Source organism: Nyctereutes procyonoides, unplaced genomic scaffold (assembly GCF_905146905.1).
Source record: "Nyctereutes procyonoides isolate TBG_1078 unplaced genomic scaffold, NYPRO_anot_genome, whole genome shotgun sequence".
NCBI lineage: Eukaryota > Metazoa > Chordata > Mammalia > Carnivora > Canidae > Nyctereutes > Nyctereutes procyonoides.
In genome coordinates, this window is record NW_026575020.1 from 37,430,182 (window position 1) to 37,451,977 (window position 21,796).

The 21,796-nt window shown below is 50.4% G+C and overlaps 1 protein-coding gene across 4 annotated transcripts in view; it reads right to left on the reverse strand.

Moving 5' to 3' along the window:
- Positions 1-203: 203 nt before the first annotated feature.
- SLC25A25 (solute carrier family 25 member 25) overlaps positions 204-21,796 on the reverse strand; it is a 36,473-nt gene continuing 14,880 nt past the window's right edge. The window contains exons 1-10 of one of the 4 annotated variants that reach the window (XM_055320564.1): positions 18,263-19,090; positions 8,536-8,662; positions 8,362-8,449; positions 7,335-7,446; positions 5,772-5,930; positions 3,790-3,942; positions 3,384-3,491; positions 3,118-3,285; positions 2,403-2,553; positions 204-2,300 (exon numbers count right to left, since the gene is read on the reverse strand). In XM_055320564.1, coding sequence (XP_055176539.1) covers positions 2,116-2,300; positions 2,403-2,553; positions 3,118-3,285; positions 3,384-3,491; positions 3,790-3,942; positions 5,772-5,930; positions 7,335-7,446; positions 8,362-8,449; positions 8,536-8,662; positions 18,263-18,481 — 1,470 coding nt within the window. In that variant the 5' untranslated portion in view covers positions 18,482-19,090 and the 3' untranslated portion in view covers positions 204-2,115. Of the gene's footprint in view, positions 2,301-2,402; positions 2,554-3,117; positions 3,286-3,383; positions 3,492-3,789; positions 3,943-5,771; positions 5,931-7,334; positions 7,447-8,361; positions 8,450-8,535; positions 8,663-10,857; positions 11,071-11,090; positions 12,290-18,262; positions 19,091-21,796 lie in introns of those variants that run through there. The other 3 variants (XM_055320543.1, XM_055320553.1, XM_055320536.1) reach the window with 3 other exon arrangements.

Consider the following 21,796-nt stretch of genomic DNA (forward strand, 5'->3'; position numbering starts at 1 on the left):
GGCTGAGGAAGGACCACCAGGCTCCGGTGACCTGGGCAGAGCACCCCAAATCCTACAAGCACCCACTTTAAAGAGGCAGTGCCTCCAAGAAGCCCGGAGAGGGAAGCTTTCTCATTTTCTGATGGCAAACATGGATTCATCTTCTAACACGCAAAGCCCCCCCAACCCAACAAGCCCATATCAGAAAAACCATGGCTCTGTCATCAGCTTTGAAAACAACTTTATTAGAAGGCTGTTTTTTAAATGACAACTTCCAATCCTTTCTTAATTTGCTTTTTCACAAATTCCAGTTATCGCTAGATTTTTATATAACAATTTTTGCATTGATCTTTGCATCCTATTTGAGTTGTCCTCACCAGGCCATTCTGGTGGAATGGAAGTGCGACCCTGAGAGTCGCAAGTTTACCAGCATTGCTGAGCAGGGGTTGTGGTGGCAGGAAAGGAGGGAGCCCGATTCACAGGCAGGAGGGCGGTGCTAGCCGCCCTCTCCTCTCCTCCCCACCCCAATCTCACAGTGATAGGACCCTTGGCGCTTGTTGTGCTAAAGGATGAAACAGATCCTCCGAGCCCAAGAAATGATGTGGACCTCCATCTTTGATGGAATTGAGATTTCTGCCACTCTTCCTGCTGCTGGTCAAACCCTCAGACCCTAAGGCTTCCTGGGTGTGAACCCTGTCCCAACCTGCCCACAGTCATCTCCCCCTGGCCAGGGCCCCTCCCGATCTGACCTTTTTTTATTTGTCGCCAGTTCTGAGGAATTTCTTTGGACAGATTTGACGTCAGTGTGGCCAGTGGCGGGGAAAGGTCACTCCCACAGCCCCTCCTTCCTCTCCCCACCCGGCCTAGAGGGTGTAGGGAAGGTACAATCAACCACAAACATAAATATGAATACAAAATGAACTTGAAAATGACAGGCTATTAATTAAACAAATCTATAAAAATAGTTAGGACATAACTCTGTTCAAATAAATATGAAATAAATAGGCTCCAAGCAGTGACACCCTGCATCAGTGGAATGTGAGGCTGGTCCCACTCTGCCCCGATTGGGATCCAACAGGAATCCCCAGGGGCTCGGAAACAGACTTTAATGCCATCAGCCAGGCTCTCAACCCCCTTTGTCTCCCTCTGGAAGCACAGAATTTGCACATTTGTCCAGCTTGTCCTTCTGAACAAAACCCTTTGCCCAACGGTACATAATTAAGGCCTTGAACACCTTCTCCTCTCATTGGGGTGTGCAGACACTGGGCAGCAGCTCCCTTCCAGGAACTATGTGATGGCCCCCTGCTCTCATTCCAGAGTGGGCATGGGGAGCTGGTTCTGAGCTGGTGCCAGTGCTGACAGTCTGGGGCCAGCTCAGAGCACCAGGACAATCCTGGCAGCAGGAGCAGCAAGGCCCTCCACATTGCAGAGGCCAGTACTCGCCTTCCATGAAGCCATGCACTGGGTCGCCAGGCAGCCAATGGCGGGGCTTGGCCTTGCCCCCTGCATGCACACACACATCCAGGTGCCCATCTGTTGGTGAGCTCAGAGGCCAACAGCAGGGCTCAGAGGAGGATGAGCAAGAAGCCAGACTCCTCCCTCTCCCCGGCACAACCTAGCCAAAGGTGACACCATAGGCCAGAAGTCAAGGTGTGAGGCCCCCATGGACCGAGGGGAGGGGAGCAAGCAGTAACATGAGGAGCAGGCTGGCAGCCTTCCTCCTACCATATCAACACAGCAGCAAGGAAGGAAGCAAGGTGGGCATGGGGTAGATGCCCAGCAGGCCAGACAGCAGGGCTTGCGGCTGGTGGTCTGGCTGCCAGAGGGAAGAACTAAGCCGGCTCTGGGCCCTGCTATCTGGCAGGCACCTCAGGAAAGGTCTGGAGCTTGCGTGCCTGTGCCCATGTCCTGCTGGCCCCGGGAATGGACATGGTGGTCGGCCAGAGTCAGCAGGACATACCCAGTGGGCCTGCCAGGCCCTGCCCCACTCCCTTGCGGGCACATCCCAGGCTTTTCACAGCTTGGCTTCTGTCAGCTTAGTGTTGGCACATTCACAGAATGGATGGCTACACATCCCGGGGCTGCAGACCCAGGATCCGGGAGTCCGCCGAGCAAGTGCAGCTGCCCCCCGTCCCGTCACCGAGACTGCACACCCAGGGTGATCTTCAGGTTCTCATAAACCACGTAGCTGATGCTCACAGCTGGGATCACCTTCATGAAGTTAGGGGCCAGCCCCCGGTACAGGCCAAAGGCCCCCTCGGTTCGCAGGATCTGTCTGAAGAGGCTGCTCATGGTCACCTCTGGAGCGCCCTCAATGGAGGCTGTAGTGAGAGAGGCACCATCAGGGGTCTGCCAGTTCTGCCCTGGAGCCCAACCTGCCTGGGGACACAGGCCCCTGAGGACTGGCCCAGAACCAGCATTACCTTGGGCCTGCATCCGGGTCCTGACCAGGGCCAGTGGGTAGCTGGCCAGCTGGCCACAGGTGCTGGACATAGTGCCACAGGCCAGGAGTACAAACACGCCAGGGTCCGCACTGTTTACCGCATAGCGCTGTAGCCAGGCGTTCTTGAGCGTCTGGAGGGGGACAGGGGGACAGGGGTGAGCCAAAATGCCTGTGAGGCCCAGAAAGAGCCCATGAGGCAATAAGAGACAGGGGTTGGGAGTGGGGACACACAGTTACTGAATCCGCTCAGGAGGCATTTCCTTATCACATGGCATCCTCGAGGCTACTGTAACCTGACTCGCTTGGCCTGCCTGCCCTTTGTTTCTGCTGTCACTGGGGATTCCTGGATGGGACAGGGGGTGGGGATGAGGCAGGGGCAACACCCACTTCCCCACCCAGAGTCTGACTGCTGTGGTTTCAAGTCTGCTGGGGGCCCAGTGAGCAACCCTGGTCAGAATCAGTCTGGTTATCTGTCCACTTGAGTCCCTGTCGGTGGAGAACCTGGGCAGTCCCAGGGACTGGGAATGTGACAGGAGACCCCTGCAATCAACAGAGGAGTCTGGAAGGAGACACTGTTCCCTGCTGCAGCCATCCCCCATGTCTATCAGGAGGTGAGAGCAGGTGGGGGGCCTGGCTAGGAGGAGTTTCTGGGTCTCTGCTGCTGGGTCAAGGGGCCTGAGCCACCAGAGCCTCACCTCATAGACGGCTAGGTCTATCCCAGCGTAGGGGATGATCCCCAGCATGTTTGGAACGTAGCCTTTGTAGAAGGCGGTCATTCCCTCTCTGGCTAGGATCTTCCTGGCACAGTCCAGCATACCTGAGTACTGGCCTGTCTTGCGCAGGGCCATTCGGGTCTTCAGAACCTGGAGGACCCGAAAGAGCAATGGTAGTGTGAGCACGGCCCACTCCCCACCCTCAGCCCCAAGGGCACTGACCACTCTAGGACCGAGGGGGCCCTCACCTCCATTGGGTAGATGCTACTCTGGGCGATGGCCCCAGCCAGGGACCCTGCCACAAGTCTCTCGTGAATCCTCAGAGTCTCCTGGTCACTCCCCACAAGACGCTTGATCTAGAACAGAGAGCACATGAACTGATATAGCCCAGAGACCAGCACAGCTGCTCCTGCTCCACCGTTCCTCCCGGAGCCAAAACCTGGTGCCTCTGGAACACCTGTCACTGCCCAAAAATAGAAGTAACTGGCCCACAGTGGAGCTGGCAGCAGAGTGGGGGCTTGTCCCAGCTTCCTGCCTCACCCTGCTGACCCCTCAGTACAGTGACTGGCTCCACGTTCCAGGGCATCAGCAGGGCAGGGAGGCTCAGGAAACAGCTAACGACTGACGACTCTCCCTGGGAAGCTGGGTCCTTACCTGCTCGTAGGCCATGAATTTGATGGCTGATTCAGGGGCAATTTTGAGGACGTTGATGCCATTGCCCCGCCAGAGAGATTTGGCCCCGCCTTCTCGAATCATCTGGGTGAACCCGCCCACAATGCACATGTTGTTGCTGCGGGAGGCGTGGACCTAAGGAGGGAAGGACAAGCGGTCAGAAAATCCTGCAGCCAGAGGGATGCCATCAGGGCACAGAGAGCCTCTACTATAGGCCAACATAACAAGGTCAGCAGGCAGCTCTCTCCTCTCGGTGTCCTAAAGGGTAACTGGGCACTGGGAGAATTAACCATGGCTACCCTGGTTCTTCATGGCACCTGCGGCGTGCCAATCACCTCCACGACCACTACTTTAAAAAAAATTTGTTCAACTGAGCCTTTAACTATGGAAAGTTTCAGACACGTACAAAAGTGCACAGTATTGGGGATCCCTGGGTGGCTCAGCGGTTTAGCGCCTGCCTTCGGCCCAGGGTGTGATCCTGGAGTCCCGGGATCGAGTCCCATGTTGGGCTCCCTGCATGGAGCCTGCTTCTCCCTCTGCCTGTGTCTCTGCCTCTCTCTGTGTATCTCATGAATAAATAAATAAATAAAATCTTAAAAAAAAAAAAAGCGCACAGTATTATATATTGGGCTCTCGGGAACCCATAATCAGCTCTGATAATCATAAAACCATGGCCCATGGAAGACTGCACGCTGCCCCCACCTCTGCTGGATCAATTTAAGGCACATCCCAGGTACTGTGAGTCCATCCATGGACAACTTTTCATCTCTCCAGCATTCCTGGGAATTCAGTTAGGAAAAACAAACTGATGAAGCAATTTGTTCAAGCCTCTTGGTTTCTTTCTTTCTTTCTTTTTTTTTTAATATTAAGATTTTATTTATTTATTTATTTATTTATTTATTTATTTGTTTGTTTGTTTATTTATTTATTTATGATAGTCACATAGAATGAGAGAGAGAGAGGCAGAGACACAGGCAGAGGGAGAAGCAGGCTCCATGCACCGGGAGCCCGACGTGGGATTCGATCCCGGGTCTCCAGGATCGCGCCCTGGGCCAAAGGCAGGCGCCAAACCGCTGCGCCACCCAGGGATCCCAAGCCTCTTGGTTTCTGCAGAGGAACGGAAATCCTGGCATTGAAGTGACTTGCCCAAGGTCACACAGCTGTGGGGTGGGACCTGGTCAGGTTCTAAAGCTCTTCTCCCCAAACCATTACGCTGCCTCTCCACTTCTGCATGAGAAGGGAGCTCATTTAACAGGCTTCCCACCAATGCCAGCTCAGGAGGGCAAGGCGGGGAGGAAAGGATGTCACCTTTTTTTTTCTTTTCAAAAAAAAAATTTTAGGTAGTTACCACATAATGCGATCTTGGTTTCTGGAGTAGAACTCAGCAATTCATCACTTACACATAACACCCAGTGCTCATCACAAGAGGATGAGCTTGAAACACAATGCTAGCACCTACGCCAAGAGGCGTGTGTGACCAGCCATGTTCAGGCGACACTGAAGTCCGACAGGGCATCCTTGTGTAGGCCAATTTCGCAAGCCTGTCCCTGACGTGCACCTAGCTTATCTCTGCCCTGTGGACGTGGAGTTGGGCGTCTGGCCAAAGTAAAGGTGTCTGGGCCAGGCAGGGGTCTGCTCGCACTCATCCCATGTGCCTGCACAAGATGTACCCAAGGCAACAGGTTCCTGCCACACCTGGTTCTCACTGGCTTTACCTGTCCACACTTCAGCCCTTTAATGTGACCCCTGGCTTTTGTGCCCCGGATAAAATGAAATAAGCTCTGTGCAAAGGTACCCCAGACCTGGATCTTATGTTGCCCTTGTCTGAACAATGATTCCAATCTAATTCACTGGGGTTAGAAAAGTATGAGCCCAGAGAGCACAAGACACAGGAGGAGGAGATCAACCTACTGAGGACCCCTGGGGTGGAAAGCCAGTGGTCTGAGGCCTGTTTTCCTACATACCTGCATGAGCACCTTGAGCCTGTCCAAGGGCGCCGTGCAAGTTCTGGATACAGCCCCTGCCCCGCCTCCAGCAACGAGGTGTCTCCACCACATCCCCGTCTGCCTCTCCTCAACTGTGAATTCATCAGGGACTGTCAGATTCTCACCCACATCAAAGATCTGCAAAGGAAGACCAGCAAAGATAAAACAAACAGGCTCCTGACGTTTGCAGCCAAGCTGCTGGCAGACAGCTCAGTTTATAACCTTCCACCATCTAGAATGGCCAGGCCCCAGGGGCCATACGGTGTAAGAAGGCCCAGGGGAGGGAGACTGGCATGCCCCTTCTCATTTATCTGTGAAGGTGGCATAGCTCTGGTCCCTGTCCAAGCCCTGAAGAGGCCCAGGGAGAGAATCTGAGAGCCTAGGGAGAGAAAGTGGTTATACAACCATTGGATGGCCTTGCAGATACCTGCCCACGGCTCCTGCAAGAACGGCTTACAAAGGCATTTCAGTTGAGGATCACCAGACCGCCTGTACTGCAAGGGTCAAGTCAGGGGTAAAGATTCTGAAACCCAATGTGTAACCAGATCACGCTGGCAGAACATTGCACAAGGCCTCGGCAAATATCAGAGCGCTGTGATGCCTATGTAACAGCCGCTCTCCTGGGCAGCATTCCACCTGGCCAGAGCCAGCTCTGCTCCAAAGCGTGGGGCGCCGTGCTGGATTTTAGCTAGCTGGAGAACCAGGTGTGCCCTGAGGGTAGGCCCTGCCCTGGGTACTGTGGAAGACAGGCCAGAGGCGCGCCCCTGGCCTCCCTTCCCAGAGTGGAGAGTCTGGGGTGGCTAAGATTGCAAATAGGGTGGGTGTACCCCGAATGAAGGGGCTCAGAGGTGGGGAGTCAACATGGCCATGTCCAGGGAGGTGTGGATGTGTCTTTCTGTTTTTGTTTTGTTTAAAGATTTATTTATTTATGATAGACATAGAGAGAGAGAGGGGGGCAGAGACACCAGAGGAGGGAGAAGCAGGCTCCATGCCGGGACCCCAGGATCGCGCCCTGGGCCAAAGGCAGGCGCCAAACCGCTGAGCCACCCAGGGATCCCCGGATGTGTCTTTCTGAACAGCAGCACTGACAGGGGTGAAAAAGCAGCATGTACAGGACCACAGGGACATTTTCTTTTGACAGAAAGGACACACAAAATGGGGTGGTGGGGGAAGAAACTTAATGGCTCTACTATTTGCTGTCTGTGGAGTGCCCCTGCTGCTGGGCGCACACGGGCTTTGGGAGAACAAGCAGATTGGGGCAGGGGTGTTTGGAGTAGACCCTGAAGAACAGGCAGCGGGAGGGCATCCTTGGCAGATGGAGGCCTGCATCTGGGAAATGGTTAGGCTGCTCAAGTTGGCTGGTGTGTGGGATTGCGGTGGTGGTGGGTACATGTGGAGGGCCCTGCGGGGCTGGTGGAGTTGTGGACAGCCTTTTGTTGGAGGAGGCAAGCTGAAAACCCTACGTGCATCTCCACGGATTCCGTATCTCCACGGATGCCGCAGGACCGGACCCGCCTTCGTGTCCCAGGGCACAGGACTCACCGTGGAATGCTTCCAGTACAGGATGATCTCGGGGATGTTTTCCACGGGATGGAGGAGGTGGTAGTCTCTCCATTCATTCCAGTCAATAGTCATTGTGCCATTCTTATCCATGCTGTAAGACAAACGTATGGTTGGTTGCCCGGGGGAAGACAGGCCAGTGGGTCAGCTGCACATCCCCCCTCCCGGCAAGCTAAGGGCAGGCGCTGGGCCACCGAGGAGACCATGGGCAGTGTCTCTGTCCCAGAGAAGAGGTGAGGTGGCTCTACTTTGCACAAAAACGGGAATTTAATGGCCCACAAGAACCCCACTCAGATCAGGCACAGAGGTCAAGAAGGGAGGGAGTCACCGGGGTGACACAGATACTTACTAGGTGACAGGGCCCCAGAAGTGGCCCGTTCGTATTCTGACAGACAGACAAAGGAGGATGCAGAGGAGAGAGGAGAAACACAGATAAGTGCTCTGAGCAGATGTTAGTGAAGCAGGCACACAACCACAGCATGATGCCCGGGGATGCCCCGGGGATCTGGAAAGGTGCACATGGGAGAAGAAGCCGCTCCTAAGGCCAATCTGCATGATTTCCTGGTGGGGACACTATGTTCTCCCCTGGGACCAGGGCTCCCCCATGAGCTGTCTCCAGGCAGCACATCTGATTACAGGGTGGAGGAAGGTCAGCATTCTCAGGAAGCCCACCCTAAATGGGGTGCTGCCCCCGGAGCCCCTTCCCCACTAGGCAGAGAGAGTGCTCCTTGCTGGCCTTTCACCCTCTTGAAATCTCCCCAACTAGTCTCTTCTCTTCACGGGTCACTAGTGAGTGGGCATGCTTCCAGGCGATTTGTGACCCTGGCCTGGAAGCTGGGGAGCGGCTGCTCTTGGGGATGGGCTACCTTTCCATCACGTCAAACCACCTGAAGCCAAAGTTCAGAGAAACTGGGTCAATACAGTGAAGGGCACCACAGAGTTTGGTCCAAGAAACTCTCTTTCATCACATGTTTGTTAAACCAAAAACAGAAGCTGACTAGGCTCTCACCTCTTGAGAATCTTTTCCGCCTGCTGTTCGGATATCTTTACTCCTAGGTCCCGCAGGGACTGCATGATCTCCTGAGCATCGATTCGTCCTGTAACAACAAAGGCTTCATCCAGGGGCCAGGCCCATAAGAGGCCTGAGACCCGGGCGGCCGTGGGCTCTGGAGGGAACACTTACCATCATTCTTCTTGTCCAAACTCTTGAATACCAGCCTCAGCTTCTTCTCGTGATCTTGTAGATAATGGACAAACTCTTCAAAGTCGAGCTGCCCATCGAGGTCTTTGTCTCCAGCTTGCACGATTTTCTATAAAACAGAAATTGAGGTTTCTTCCTTTAGCATGTACCCCAGCTTTTCCTTGTCCCTCATGGTGTCCTCGTTCCCCAGGACACAACTGTGCTAACCCAAGGACCGAGGTGGCTCTGAGGACCTGAGAGGCTTGCTCTGCTCTATTCCCAAAGCTACCACTTGGATCCCCGAAGGCCATCCAGAACCCAAGTGAGAGCCCACCTTGCTTCCTTCACAAGCAAAGAGGAGAAAGGCACTCCCAGGAGGAGCCCTTCAGATAGAAACCAGTGCTGGCCAGCTTGGCACTTTCTCATTCCAAGTATCCCGAAGACTAGCTTGCACAACCAAGGTCAGTTGTGTGGCTCCCCTGTAGCACTGTCCCTGGCACCAGGCCTCAGCCCGCATGCTCTCTACCCAAATGTGGGGACGGCCTTGGACGCTCCAGATTCCATGAGGAATGCTGTATCTTGCTCTTTTTATCCCTAGAAGTGGCACCGGCCCAAGAACCAATGGGTGACCAGGGTAAAAAGGTATGGGGGCAGAGCTAGCTCCTGCCAATGCCTGCAAGGCAGAAACACTGCCAGAGAACCCTGGTAAGAGCCAAGGCGGACTATTCTTGGGCATGGACATGGGCTTGATGGCACTGCTGGCCTCTGACTCCCGGGGAACCAGATGACATCGCCGACCTCAGCCCACTCAACCAGGCACTGAAAAGCAGGACAGCTCTTCTTAGCAGTCCTGACCCAAGAAGGCTTGAAGAGACCCCTTGAACAGAACTCTGTGCCTGTCCTCAAAAGTGAGCTTTGTTCAGCAGCCGCAATTTTACACGCTCAGCCCTGGAAATTCTCCCTATAAGGAGGGAGCAGCCCTTGGCCTGTGCCACAGGGCCTGCTAAAAGCTTTACCTCTGGTAACCTGCTGAATCCCCTCAAGCAGCTCTAGGAGGCAGGTACTGTTATTTCCCCCATTTGTACAGAGAAGGAAACAAGCTCAGAGAAGTTAAGTAATTTATCCAAGGTTGCACAGCTAGGGAAGTTGTGGGTAGGATTCAAGCTGGGCCTGTCAGACTCTACCTCCCTGGATATCCTGCTGCCACCCTAAAAGTTAATCTCAAGAAGGTGGGTGACACACATGAGTCACTGCAACCCAACAACACCCCAAAATCTGGACGGAGACTCTCCTAAGGAAAATGAGGATAGTCTTCCTGCATTGCCCAATTCTCTCAGTGAGAACCACGTTCACTAGTCACAAACCAGTATGGCTTTAAAAGTCTCTGGGCCAGAGGGTTTGGAAATTGATGGACCACTGGCTGGCTGGTGCTCTCCAATGACTACAATCATGGTTACTCTCTGAACCACCTGATGGCCCTTTGTGACTGCTCAGCCACTAAGGGTGCAAGGAGGAGGCCTGGACAGACACCATGTCACTTAACATGATCCAAAGAACAACGCCAGGGGTGTGGCTGGAATGTGAGATAGGCTGGCACATATTTTATCTGTTATCTGGAGTTAACTTCCTGCAGACATTTATGGTCTCAGCCAAGAATGGTACAAATTACATATAGGGTTATCATTCTAGATTTATAGCAGGAGTGGAAATAGAATCTAGGAGGCGAATGCTAGGCACTGAGCTTTTTGGTATCCAAGCTGCTCTGCCACCAACACAATCCACCTGCCTTAGTGGGGTGGGTGCCTTGCAATATAGAAAACCCAAGGATGTGTTCATTGCAGCTGATTTCAAGATATCCTCAACGACCTTGCTTCTACCTCAGAACCACTAGATCTACTTTCTGTCTTCTTCCTAGGATACGTTAATCACCATCCCTGGCACACCATCTAACCCCCACTGCCATCATGAGCACTGGAGGACAGCATGAAATCTGATTAACAGAAAAGTCAGAGGAGGCCCTTTTAGGAGGCAAGGAGTCCCTCACAGGCTCTGGAGCCATTTCCCCATCTTTAAAATGTGATTTCTGCTGCCTCTCTGCTCCCAAGGGAAGCTAGGAAGGTTCCCCTCCCCAAGGCACAGCCAGGCCAGCTCCAGCCTCTGCAGCTCCAGTTCCAACTCCTGGCCTCCAACAGGAGCTTCTCTGCCTCTCCCTCCCCCAGCTCTGAGAAACGGTCCCACAGCAGCCCTGTACTTCTCTGGAACTCCCACCACTCCACCCCATCCCCGGCGCCCAGCAAAAGAACTCATTTCCATCTCCCACAGTACCTTCCCCGTAATTCCAGCCTTCCTTCCTTGGAAGTCATAAGAAAGCCAGGCATTCCCGTGACATGACATAACCCTTTCCCGGCTACAGCCACATGACAACTGGGGAAAGAACTCGCACATTTCCGTCATTCTTGCCCTGTGGCGGGGCACAGTTCGCGCATGCGCACCCCTACCACACCACTCATGCGTTTGCTCAGCCGACCCCGACCGGGCTCCCCGCCGCCGCTCCAGACCTGCTTCCACTGGCGGTAGGTGGAGAACTCCTGGGAGGGGATGAAGACGCTGAGTTTGAAGATGGACTTCAGCTCGGCGGGAAGCCCCTTGGACTCGAAGTACTGGAACTCGCTCTGGGTCTCCCCGATGAGCGGCACATAGAGGCACAGGCAGAGCATGCTGACCGGGATTCGGGCGCGCAGCCGCCGCCGGGGAGCCAGGGAATGCTGCCCGGGCCGCACACGCGCTTCGGATAAGCCGGGGCGCAGCTGTCATTGGCTGCTCGGGCCCTGCCCTTTTACTTAATTGCGAAAAGCCGGCCCAGGGGAAGTCCTGCCCACAGCCAATGAGCACGGGCCCCCACCTCCAGCGCCAGCGGAGGGGTGTAAAGATCAGGGCTGACGTCACCGGCGCCCCGAGTTAACTCTTCGGAAGCAGGCCGAGAGAGAACGAACTTTCACCCTTCGTTGCCAACCCGTCCAGATGAACAAATACCCCTCAACATATTTTTCCACAAGGTCCCCAAACGCGTCACACCGTGGTTTTCTCCCCTTAGTAAATCATTCCCAGCAGAAAAATAAGTGGATGTACAGACTGAGTCGATGCTCGCTGGAGAGGGGCCCAGTTTAGCTGTGAGGATAGAAGCTGGGGAGCGCGGTGCCCAGCCTTCCTGGAAGTAGCCCCAAGGCGGGCTCATTCATCCGCAGGGGAGTTGCCCCTGAACTGACTGAGCCCTGGACTCTGCCTGGGCCAGCCACCTTCCAGCTGGCTCCAGTGGCCTTCTTTGGGCCATTCTGTGATGTGAGCACTTCAGCAGAAACCCATTCCCCTGGGGTTTCCCGTGAGGGTCCTGCAAGGACCCGGGAGCGACCACGACACAGGCGGAAAGGACCCTCGCTAAAGATGGTTGTGCTGTGGGCCTCCGAGGAGATGGGGTCAGCCAGGCCCTCACAGAAGACTCCAGACAGCCTTCAGAGCCCACTCTCAGAACACCTGAAAGTTCGGTATAGTCCTAGCTTTCTGGCCTAGGTCTGTGTTAATCAAGAAGTTTTAAATTTTGAATTGATTAAAATTAAATAAAATTAAAAATTCAGTTCCTGAGTTGTGTGACCACGTTTCAGGTGCTCCATAGCCACATGGACTCCGAGCATTTCCATCACACAGGAAGTTCTACTGGGCAACAAAGCTCCAGAAACACCCCTTTTAAGTGAGGATGAGAGAAAATCTCAGGTCCTGGAAATTCAGGATTGGATCCTCATTTATTTTTTTAAAGATTTTATTTATTTATTCATGAGAGAGAGAGAGAGAGAGAGAGAGAGAGAGAGAGAGAGAGAGAGAGAGAGGAGAGAGAGGCAGAGACACAGGCAGAGGGAGAAGCAGGCTCCATGCAGGGAGCCCGATGTGGGACCGGATCCTGGGTTTCCAGGATCACGCCCTGGGCTGAAGGCAGCGCTAAACCATTGACCCACCCGGGCTGCCCTGGGTCCTCATTTAAAGGTGATCCTGGGACACCTGGGAGGCTCAGCAGTTGGCTCAGGGCATGATCCCAGGTCTCCGGGATTGAGTCCCACATCGGGTTCCCTGCATGAAGCCTGCTTCTTTCTCTCTGCCTGTGTCTCTGCCTCTCTCATGGATAAATAAAATATTTTAAAAATAACTAAATAAAGGTGATCCTTTCCTGGCCAGCCTACCATCTCCACGTCACCTCTTGCCCACAAAAAGTGTCAAAAGATTCATGCTGCGGAGGCAGACTGCGTCACAAAGATGTTCCTTCTATATAGTGTACCACTTCCTAATATAGACTAAATCTCACTACTGGGATGGATAAAAATGGATGGTTATAATTTGGAAATAACCAAAGTAAAAGGAATTTTGTAATTCACTAAAGAGCTTTTTTGTTAAAAACTAGAAAAAATGATTTTAAAATAAGATGTTGGGGCACCTGGCTGGCTCAGTCGGAAGAGCAGGTTGAGTTCGAGCCCCATGTTGGGTGTAAAGATTAAATAAATAAAACTTTAAAAATATAAAATGAGATGTTGATGCTTACATACAGTATTATGAAACATTTTAATAACTTACATGACATTTCAGCCCTTCTAAAAGAGATGTGATGGGGGCAGCCCTGGTGGCGCAGCGGTTTAGTGCCGCCTGCAGCCCAAGGCGTGATCCTGGAGACCCTGGATCAAGTCCCATGTCAGGCTCTCTGCATGGTGCCTGTTTCTCCCTCTGCCTGTGTCTCTGCCTCCCTCTCTCTCTCTCTGTGCGTGTCTCTATGAATAAATAAATAAAGTCTTTAAAAAAAAAATTAAAAGAGATGTGATGGGCAGCCCCGGTGGCTCAGTGGTTTAGTGCCACCTTCAGCCCAGGGTGTAATCCTGGAGACCCCGGATCAAGTCCCATGTCAGGCTCCCTACATGGAGCCTGCTTCTCCCTCTGCCTATGTCTCTGTGCCTCTCTGTCTCTCATGAATGGATAAATAAAATCATAAAATAAAAATAAAATAAAATAAAAATAGATGTGATGATGAGTCTATAAAGACAGGTCTTGGACTACACTGGGGAGGATTCGATGAGGAATCTAGAGGCAGCTTGGATTATCCAGATTTCTGCTCAGCCTCCACCCAAGTCCATGACACTCATCTATCTCTTCAACTGCCCCATCCAGAATTTCTGGTTCAGGGGTATTTTCATATATAACTTATCTCTGCTACTGGGGTTCTTGAAGGCAGAGGCTATTGGCTTTGAACCTTTGTATCTTGACTTGGGTCATGGAGGGTGCTGATACAAACAGCTTCTGAATGAGTGAAGCCAGTGGCAGCCCTTTAAGACTCCAGGAAACAAACATGACCACTCTTGATGAAGACTTAAAGTGTGTTCTCCTGAGCGTCTGCAGTTGTCAGGGTATTTTATCCACTTCAAGAGGATCACGTACTATTTTTATTTTAAAGGAGGTTCACATTTATAAGGGCACCTGGCTGGCTCAGTGGGTAGAGCATGTGACTCTTGATCTCGGGGTCGTTAGTTCAAGCCACATGTTGGGTAGAGAGAGCACCTAGCTAAATTTTGAAATGGTGATCTTCCTTTGTTAAATTATTCATGTTTGCCTCTGAAACAAAAATAAGTTAGAGATGTTGAAATATCTCATTTCAGTGATGACTGCAGTCATTCCAATACAATAGGACCAATATTTTGACTGAAAAAAATAAGTTGTTAAACTTGGAGATGTTCATTTCCTAATAAACTATTTTTCAAATAATTATGGTAACTGTACCACTGAATTTTTCTTTGTCTACTATTGAGTTTTCTGATCCATTTATAGAACAAATATAAGAAGAGTAGATAATAACAAATAAAAGTAAAACCTATATTCTATACTTTGGGGAAAACTTTATAAAGTATTATCAGATAAGAGCAACTGTTTTCCAGGAAAAAAAAAAAAAAAAACAAGGTGAAATCCTAATTATAACAAAGCTCATTACTCCACAGACCAATGGCATCATGGGGTCAGGAAATGTCCTCTGACAAGCTCTGCATGTGCTTAATCAAATGTTATTTTACAATGCTAACGTTAATTCCATTCCAACGTTAATTCTAAAGGTTCAAACTTATTTTTATTGTGCAACTGTGATGGAATCCAACAGAATGTCTTCACTGGGCAAATGTGAATTGCTATTTGCTTATTTATTTAAACCACTCCTCCTGAGTCTCATAGGTCATGCAGAATTCCACTTTCAAACGGAAACTGGAAATTCTGCCCAAATGAACCAATCTCTAGGCACCTGGGATCCATGGTAAGTGCTGTATCCCTGGGGTTATAGACAGTGGGGCCCGCAGGGGCTCCTGGGGTTGCCCCTTAATCTCTGAGATGAGCAAAAGGAACTTAGGAGAGGTGACCTGGTTTGCCCAAGCCCAGAGCCTGTTTGCAGCAGGGCTGAGCCTCACCCAGGACCCAGCTCTTGTTACATCCACGTAAGACGGCACCCAAACCTGACACTGCCAAAAATATTTTAGAATTCAGTTTCCAAAAAAGCCCATATGCCTGATACTGAGAATTACAGTAAGCCATACTTCACATTAAAAGGTGGCAGGTGTGTGGGAAAGGTGTGACCCGAGCAAGTTCAGGCTTCGGCTTAGCTAAGAAACGACACAAAAGCTGATATGGGTTACAGCTTCTGAACCCGCATAGGAGAAATAAAATAGGAAAGATTAAATCAAGGTTGTGTTCAGTTCCTCACGATTCACACCAGTGCATGGCGTCACGTGTTGTCCCTCTCCTTGTCCTGTTGTGTACCATTCTTTTCTGCTCTTTTTACTTATTCTGATTTTGTGACCCAGATCTACTTTCGCTGGTCTCTTCTGATGTCCATTCCTGTAACAACTAGCACACAAAACCAATGACAGCAACTCCAGATCCCTGAGGATCTAATGGTTATCAGGTTCCATTTCATCCGTAATGTAGAAGTTCCTCTCCTGAGCATCTCAGCATCTTGTCCCCCTCGAATCTACCAATACCACAAGTTGTCTCTGGTTCTACCACTCTGGTTCATGCCCCAGGACAGGCACTTCCTGTTAAGTGCTGAATACCTTGAGTAAGAACAGGGCAGGTAGAGTACCTTCGGGACTGTAGCATTAGGTCATAAGGTATCTCCCCCCTCCTCTGCAATGACTCAGACCAAGCCAAAAATATTAATATGCGAAGAAGCCCTGCCAGCATCCGGCTCTTCTAGCCGCACCCACCCATACGGCTCGGCTCGGCTCTTGAACCTCCTTTGCTGCTGTGGCCAGAGTGTCATTTGATGATCAGGTTGCCATGACAGCCCAGTGTAGCAGGTTTCCAATGAAACCTGCCTACACTTGGTAATTAGACACACAATGAGCAAAATTCTCTGAGCTTCTGAGAAGACGGCCCCTTGGGATTTGCAAGCTTGAATGCTGCTGAGGGCACCTCCCACTCCACACTAATGGCTTTCTTCTCCAACTGCAGATTAACTGTAAGACAAAGATAAAGGGGAGAACTGGAACAGTTCCTAGAATAAAAAAGCCTGCAGGAACCTGACTCCCTGGCAGACATATTTCAACGGAGGAAGTGAGAGCAAAACAAAGTAGTGCAGCTGGGGAACTGAGGAGCTAAGGACCAGGGGGCACGTGTCTATAAGGTTTCCGCAGTCTTTTCAGGGAGACAGTCAGCGAGGCCAGGTCCCCTCGGCCAATGATCACAAACCCCAGACCCCACCTTTCGGAGTCACTGGAGCTGGTGGGCGAGGCCACGCTCTGTAGAAACATGCTCTTCCAACTGTCAGTTGATCCACAGAAATGCTCCTGCTATTCCCAGGTCCCAGTTTGTCGGCTTTTAAAGAGTCCACACTGCCGAGGTGTGCTTGTTCTCTTGCTTCAAACCAAAGAGGCTGATCTGTCTCTCTCCTGGGGCTGTCCCCACCCCCACCCCCTGCCAGCTGATCCACAGCTCTCTTTCTTGGGGAGAGTGGGTTAATGAAAGGTCTGGGTCTCCGTCTCAGCCCTATGGCCCCTGACTGGCAGGCCAGGAGTGAAGCTGTTCAGAACATGAAGTCCTGATGCCAGGACACCCTGGGGAGGAGTAGGGGGGGAGGAAGGCTGGCAAGAGGTGACGGGATGAGTTTGGAAAATGGTTCAGTTTATTTATTTATTTTATTTATTTATTTTTAATTTTATTTATTCATGAGAGACAGAGAAAGAGGCATAGGCAGAGGGAGAAGCAGGCTCCACACAGGGAGCCCGATGTGGGACTTGATCCCGGGACTCCAGGACCACGCCCTGGGCCAAAGGCAGGCACTAAACCCCTGAGCCACCCAGGGATTCCCAAATGGTGCAGTTTAATGATTAAAGTCCAAAGAAGGTGAATTTAAAAGGGAGCCAGCCAATCCCTTGATCCCTTGCCCGTAAGGCCAGCAGATCTGGAAATAAAAAAGCTCACAAAGGAGAGTGCCATTGCCATTTCTGAGCTCACCCCAAGATGACAGAAAGATAGAAAGTGACAGGGCTCGAAGCACACCTCAGGCGAACACAGACTCTGAGATCCTTGCCGACCAGGACAAGCCCAGGGGAACTGAGGCTTCTCTGCCAAGCTCACGCCTAAATGCCCACAGAAGCTGTTGGCATCAAAAGTACCTCCCACTCAGCCAAGGAAAATGGAACATTGAATTCTTTGATGTAGCAATTCAATTCAGGCAACTTTTCTGGGGTAATCTACAATGTGCCAGACATGGGGCAGAACCTCTTTCCCTCTTCTAGTTGATTTTTATCATGACAAATGAGAACAGATTCAAAATAACCGAAACTCAGGAGGTCAGCAAGGTTGCCCCTAGTGCTGGCAGGAGAAATCCCAGGCGAACTGCACTTTCTGTTCTAATCCTGAGAACACGACCGTATATTAAAATTGCTTTCTTAAGGGTAGCGAGGCCAAGTACAGGGCCAAAATTCCACACAGATTCAGGCGAAATCTCATCTCTACTCCCCATAACTGTTTAATCCTGGGCAAATGACTCAACCTTTCTGCACCTGTTCCCTCATCCATGAAATGGGGGTGCTACCACTTACCTTGGCTTTTGTGAAGATGATCTGAGATAACCCACACTCAGAGCATGAGATGAATGGAAGGCTCTGGCACTCAGCAGACCCGCAGACCCTCGAGGGGCACCGGCCTCAGTACCTTGAGATTCCAGCCTTTCCTCCGATTCCTCCTCCCACTCCCTTCCTTGCAGACCCAAGGCAAGGGGTCTGACCTTAGGGATGCAGGACAGGCTGGCCCTCCCCAGCTCCAGGCAGTTGGGTTCAACTTTGAAGATCCTCCCTGCATTGTTCAGACAGGCTAAAACATAAGACACACTGTAATAGTTTGTCTCTTCCTTTCAAATGGCTTTCTGGGGCCAAACCGAAAAATCCTAAGGTAAATCCTCTATTGCCTTCAACCTTCCTTCCCCAAATCGCCACACTGAAGCAGTCATGGCAGGCTGATAAAAAGCTCTTACTGTGGCCACAGGAAGATTCTAGACTGAAGACTTGGGCTTCTTCATTGTCTAATATTCTCCCCAGCCTCCAATACCAAACTGATTGATTTCTAAGTCCTTGCTTCCTCCCCACACTCCAGTTTTTTTCCAGGAAACCGATCCTAGACCAGCCCCTAGAGTAGGAGGTCTTCTTGAGGTTGCCATTACCTTAGGAAAATGCTCTGCAGGTCCGACCACCAGCAAAATGGTGGGTCTCTTTTCCGTGGCCTCAGCCTTTCCGTCCTGTTTCCCCAAAAAGCTTGACATCTGGTCTCCCCGAGATGGAGCCAGGGTGCCTGTGACTTCATTATCCTTCCCCTCTCTGGAGCCTTGGCACCCAGCCCTAGGGAGAAAGCTAGACAGAAAATGCCACAGCATCTGCAACATCACGGCTTCCTCTCAATGTCGCGTACGGTGACTGTTCACTTTTGAGGAGGGATGTGACCACAATACCAAGGATCTCTGGCTACACGGTTGCTTGGAAGACTAGCCTGGGGAGTTGTAAGGCTGGACGCTCTGCATGCAGTGGCTGTTTCCTGCTTTTTCAAATTTGCTAGCACTGCTGTCCTGCCTGACCAGAGAAGTAGCTCGCTCTCAGCGCCGCCGCTGGGTTGCTGGCAATGAGAGCAGCTGGAACTTCTTCAATAAAAACTCACTTTTGCAGGTGGACGGTGATCAATTGTGTGGCTTTTTTCAAAAAGGAAAAAGCAATACCCCGGCTGATCTCTCCTGGCGGCAGAAGCAACTTGGAGCTCCCAAATATTCAGCAGTCCTCGCTCCACTAATGATCATCACACTAGCGAGGACCAGAGTACCCCTACCGCATTCTCACTGCAGCAGGGCGCGGCCAATCACCTCTGCCGACACTACCCAGTTCATTATCCCAACCGGCAGCGCCCCTCCAATCACAGGCGGCCGATTCCCTGCAAGCATGCGGCCGGCAGCTCTGCAGGGAGGTGCTGATGGCGAGCTCCGGGCTCCAAGCGAGCCTCCCACCTCGCAGAGTCCTCCCTGCGCTGGCTCCCGCCCGCAGGACCCCAACTTCCTTCTCCCCGCCTGCTCGTTTCCGGGACGACATTCACCATCAAGGTTAACATGATCGACAGGCCCTGGCAACACTTCCTAACACATCTAGCAACATTTTTCTTTGCTCCGTTATCCCATTCTTTCCAACGGAGCGGAAAACAATACCCGCCATACCGGCTACTTACTCTCCCCGTGTCTTCCTCTACGCCATGAGCTGCTTGGGGACAGGAACCAAGTCACTCATGTTTCTACCGGTAGTACCCACAACCAGCACAGATGAAGGCTGCAGACTGGGATTGAGTCTATGATCATGAATAAAAGGGAATTAATCTTTGGTTATCTGTTTCTTAATTTGCTAGCTGCAGTGACCAATATCCTTCCAAAAGTCACCGTTTGATATGGTGTTCACAATCATTATTTTAAAAACACAAATATGGGGGAGCACCTGGGTGGCATAGTCGGTTGAGCGTCTGACTCTTGGTTTCCATATTCACGGTGATCTCAGAGTCATGAGATAGGATCCAGCAACAGGCTCCTTGCTCAGCTAAATAAATAAATCTTTTTAAATTTTTTTTTAATTTTTTTTTATCTATTTATGATAGTCACATAGAATGAGAGAGAGAGGGGCAGAGACACAGGCAGAGGGAGAAGCAGGCTCCATGCACCGGGAGCCCGACGTGGGATTCGATCCCGGGTCTCCAGGATCGCGCCCTGGGCCAAAGGCAGGCGCCAAACCGCTGCACCACCCAGGGATCCCTAAATAAATAAATCTTAATAAAAAAATAATAATAAATAAAATAAAATAAATAAAATAAAGTAAAATAAAATAAATAAAATAATAAAATAAAATAAATATAAAATAAAATATAAAATAAAATAAAATGAAATAAAATAAATAAAATAAAATAAAATAAAATAAAATAAAATAAAATAAAATAAAAACACAAGTATGAGGGATGCCTGGGTGACTCAGCGGTTGAGCGTCTGCCTTCGGCCCAGGGCGTGATCCTGGAGACCTGGGATCGAGTGCCACATCGGGCTCCCTGCATGGAGCCTGCTTCTCCCTCTGCCTGTGTCTCTGCCTCTCTCTCTCTCTGTCTCATGAATAAATAAATAAAATCTTAAAAAAAAAAAAAATCACAAGTCTGAGACAAGTTTCACAAACTGTGTTAGAGAGTGGAGGGAAACATGTACCCTCACACTCTCATAGCAAGAGTACAAATCAGTAAAACCTCTCCAAAAGAGTAAGTCAGTCTGATTTTTTTGTTACATTTTAAAAGCACAAACCCATTGACACAGCAATTCCACTTTTAGCAATATATCCTGCAGATATATTTGCTCTTGTGGGAAATCACATATACATTTTTATGATACATATGTGATAAAATATAAGGATATTGTATTTTATCAAGCAGCCCTGTTTATAATAGTGCAAGTCTGGAAGCAACTTCAAGTCCTTTACAAGAGGAGCAGGTAAGATTCTGGCACACCCATACATGGAACCCTACAGAACTGTTAAAAAGAATAAGGTAGGGATCCCTGGGTGGCGCAGCGGTTTAGCGCCTGCCTTTGGCCCAGGGCGTGATCCTGGAGACCCAGGATCGAATCCCACGTCGGGCTCCCGGTTCATGGGGCCTGCTTCTCCCTCTGCCTGTGTCTCTGTATCTCTCTCTCTCTCTGTGTGACTATCATAAATAAAAATTTAAAAAAATTAAAAAAAAAAAAAATAAGGTATAGGGATCCCTGGGTGGCGCAGCGGTTTGGCGCCTGCCTTTGGCCCAGGGCGCGATCCTGGAGACCCGGGATCGAATCCCACGTCGGGCTCCTGGTGCATGGAGCCTGCTTCTCCCTCTGCCTGTGTCTCTGCCTCTCTCTCTCTCTATAATAAATAAATAAATAAATAAATAAATAAATAAATAAATAAATAATAAATAAATAAATAAAAATTTAAAAAAGAGTAAGGTATAGGCAGCCCCAGTGGCGCAGTGGTTTAGTGCCTCCTACAGCCTGGGGTGTGATCCTGGAGACCCGGGATCGAATCCCACGTCTGGCTTCCTGCATGGAGCCTGCTTCTCCCTCTGCCTGTGTCTCTGCCTGTGTCTCTGAATAAATAAATAAATCTTAAAAAAAAAAAAAAAGAATAAGGTGTCTCTACCTACTGTTAGGAATGACTTGAAGGTATCTTTTTATTTTTATTTTATTTTAAAATTTTATTTATTTATTCATGAGAGACACAGAGAGACGCAGAGACACAGGCAGAGAGAGAGAAGCAGGCTCCATGCAGGGAACCTAATGTCCCAGGTCCGTGGGATCATGCCCAGAGCCAAAGGCAGACGCTCAACCGCTGACGTCACCCAGGCGTCATTTCAAAAGTATCTTTTGAAATGAGAAAAGCAAGATACAGAAGAAAAGAGATGATACACTGCCATTACATTTCAGCGTACATGTGACAAGTAACTCTGGAAAGACACACTAAAAATTGAAGAGATGGTTTAGGGCACTTGGGGGCTTGAGGGGAGAAAGGCAGGTAGGAGATTTCTTTTCAATGCATAGCCTTAGACCTTGTGAAACTGAATCATACGCCATGTATGACCAGGTAAGCATACATATGTACATACATACAATTACTTAAAAGATCCCAGGTTTAAATCCTGGCCATCCCTTACTGGTAGTGTG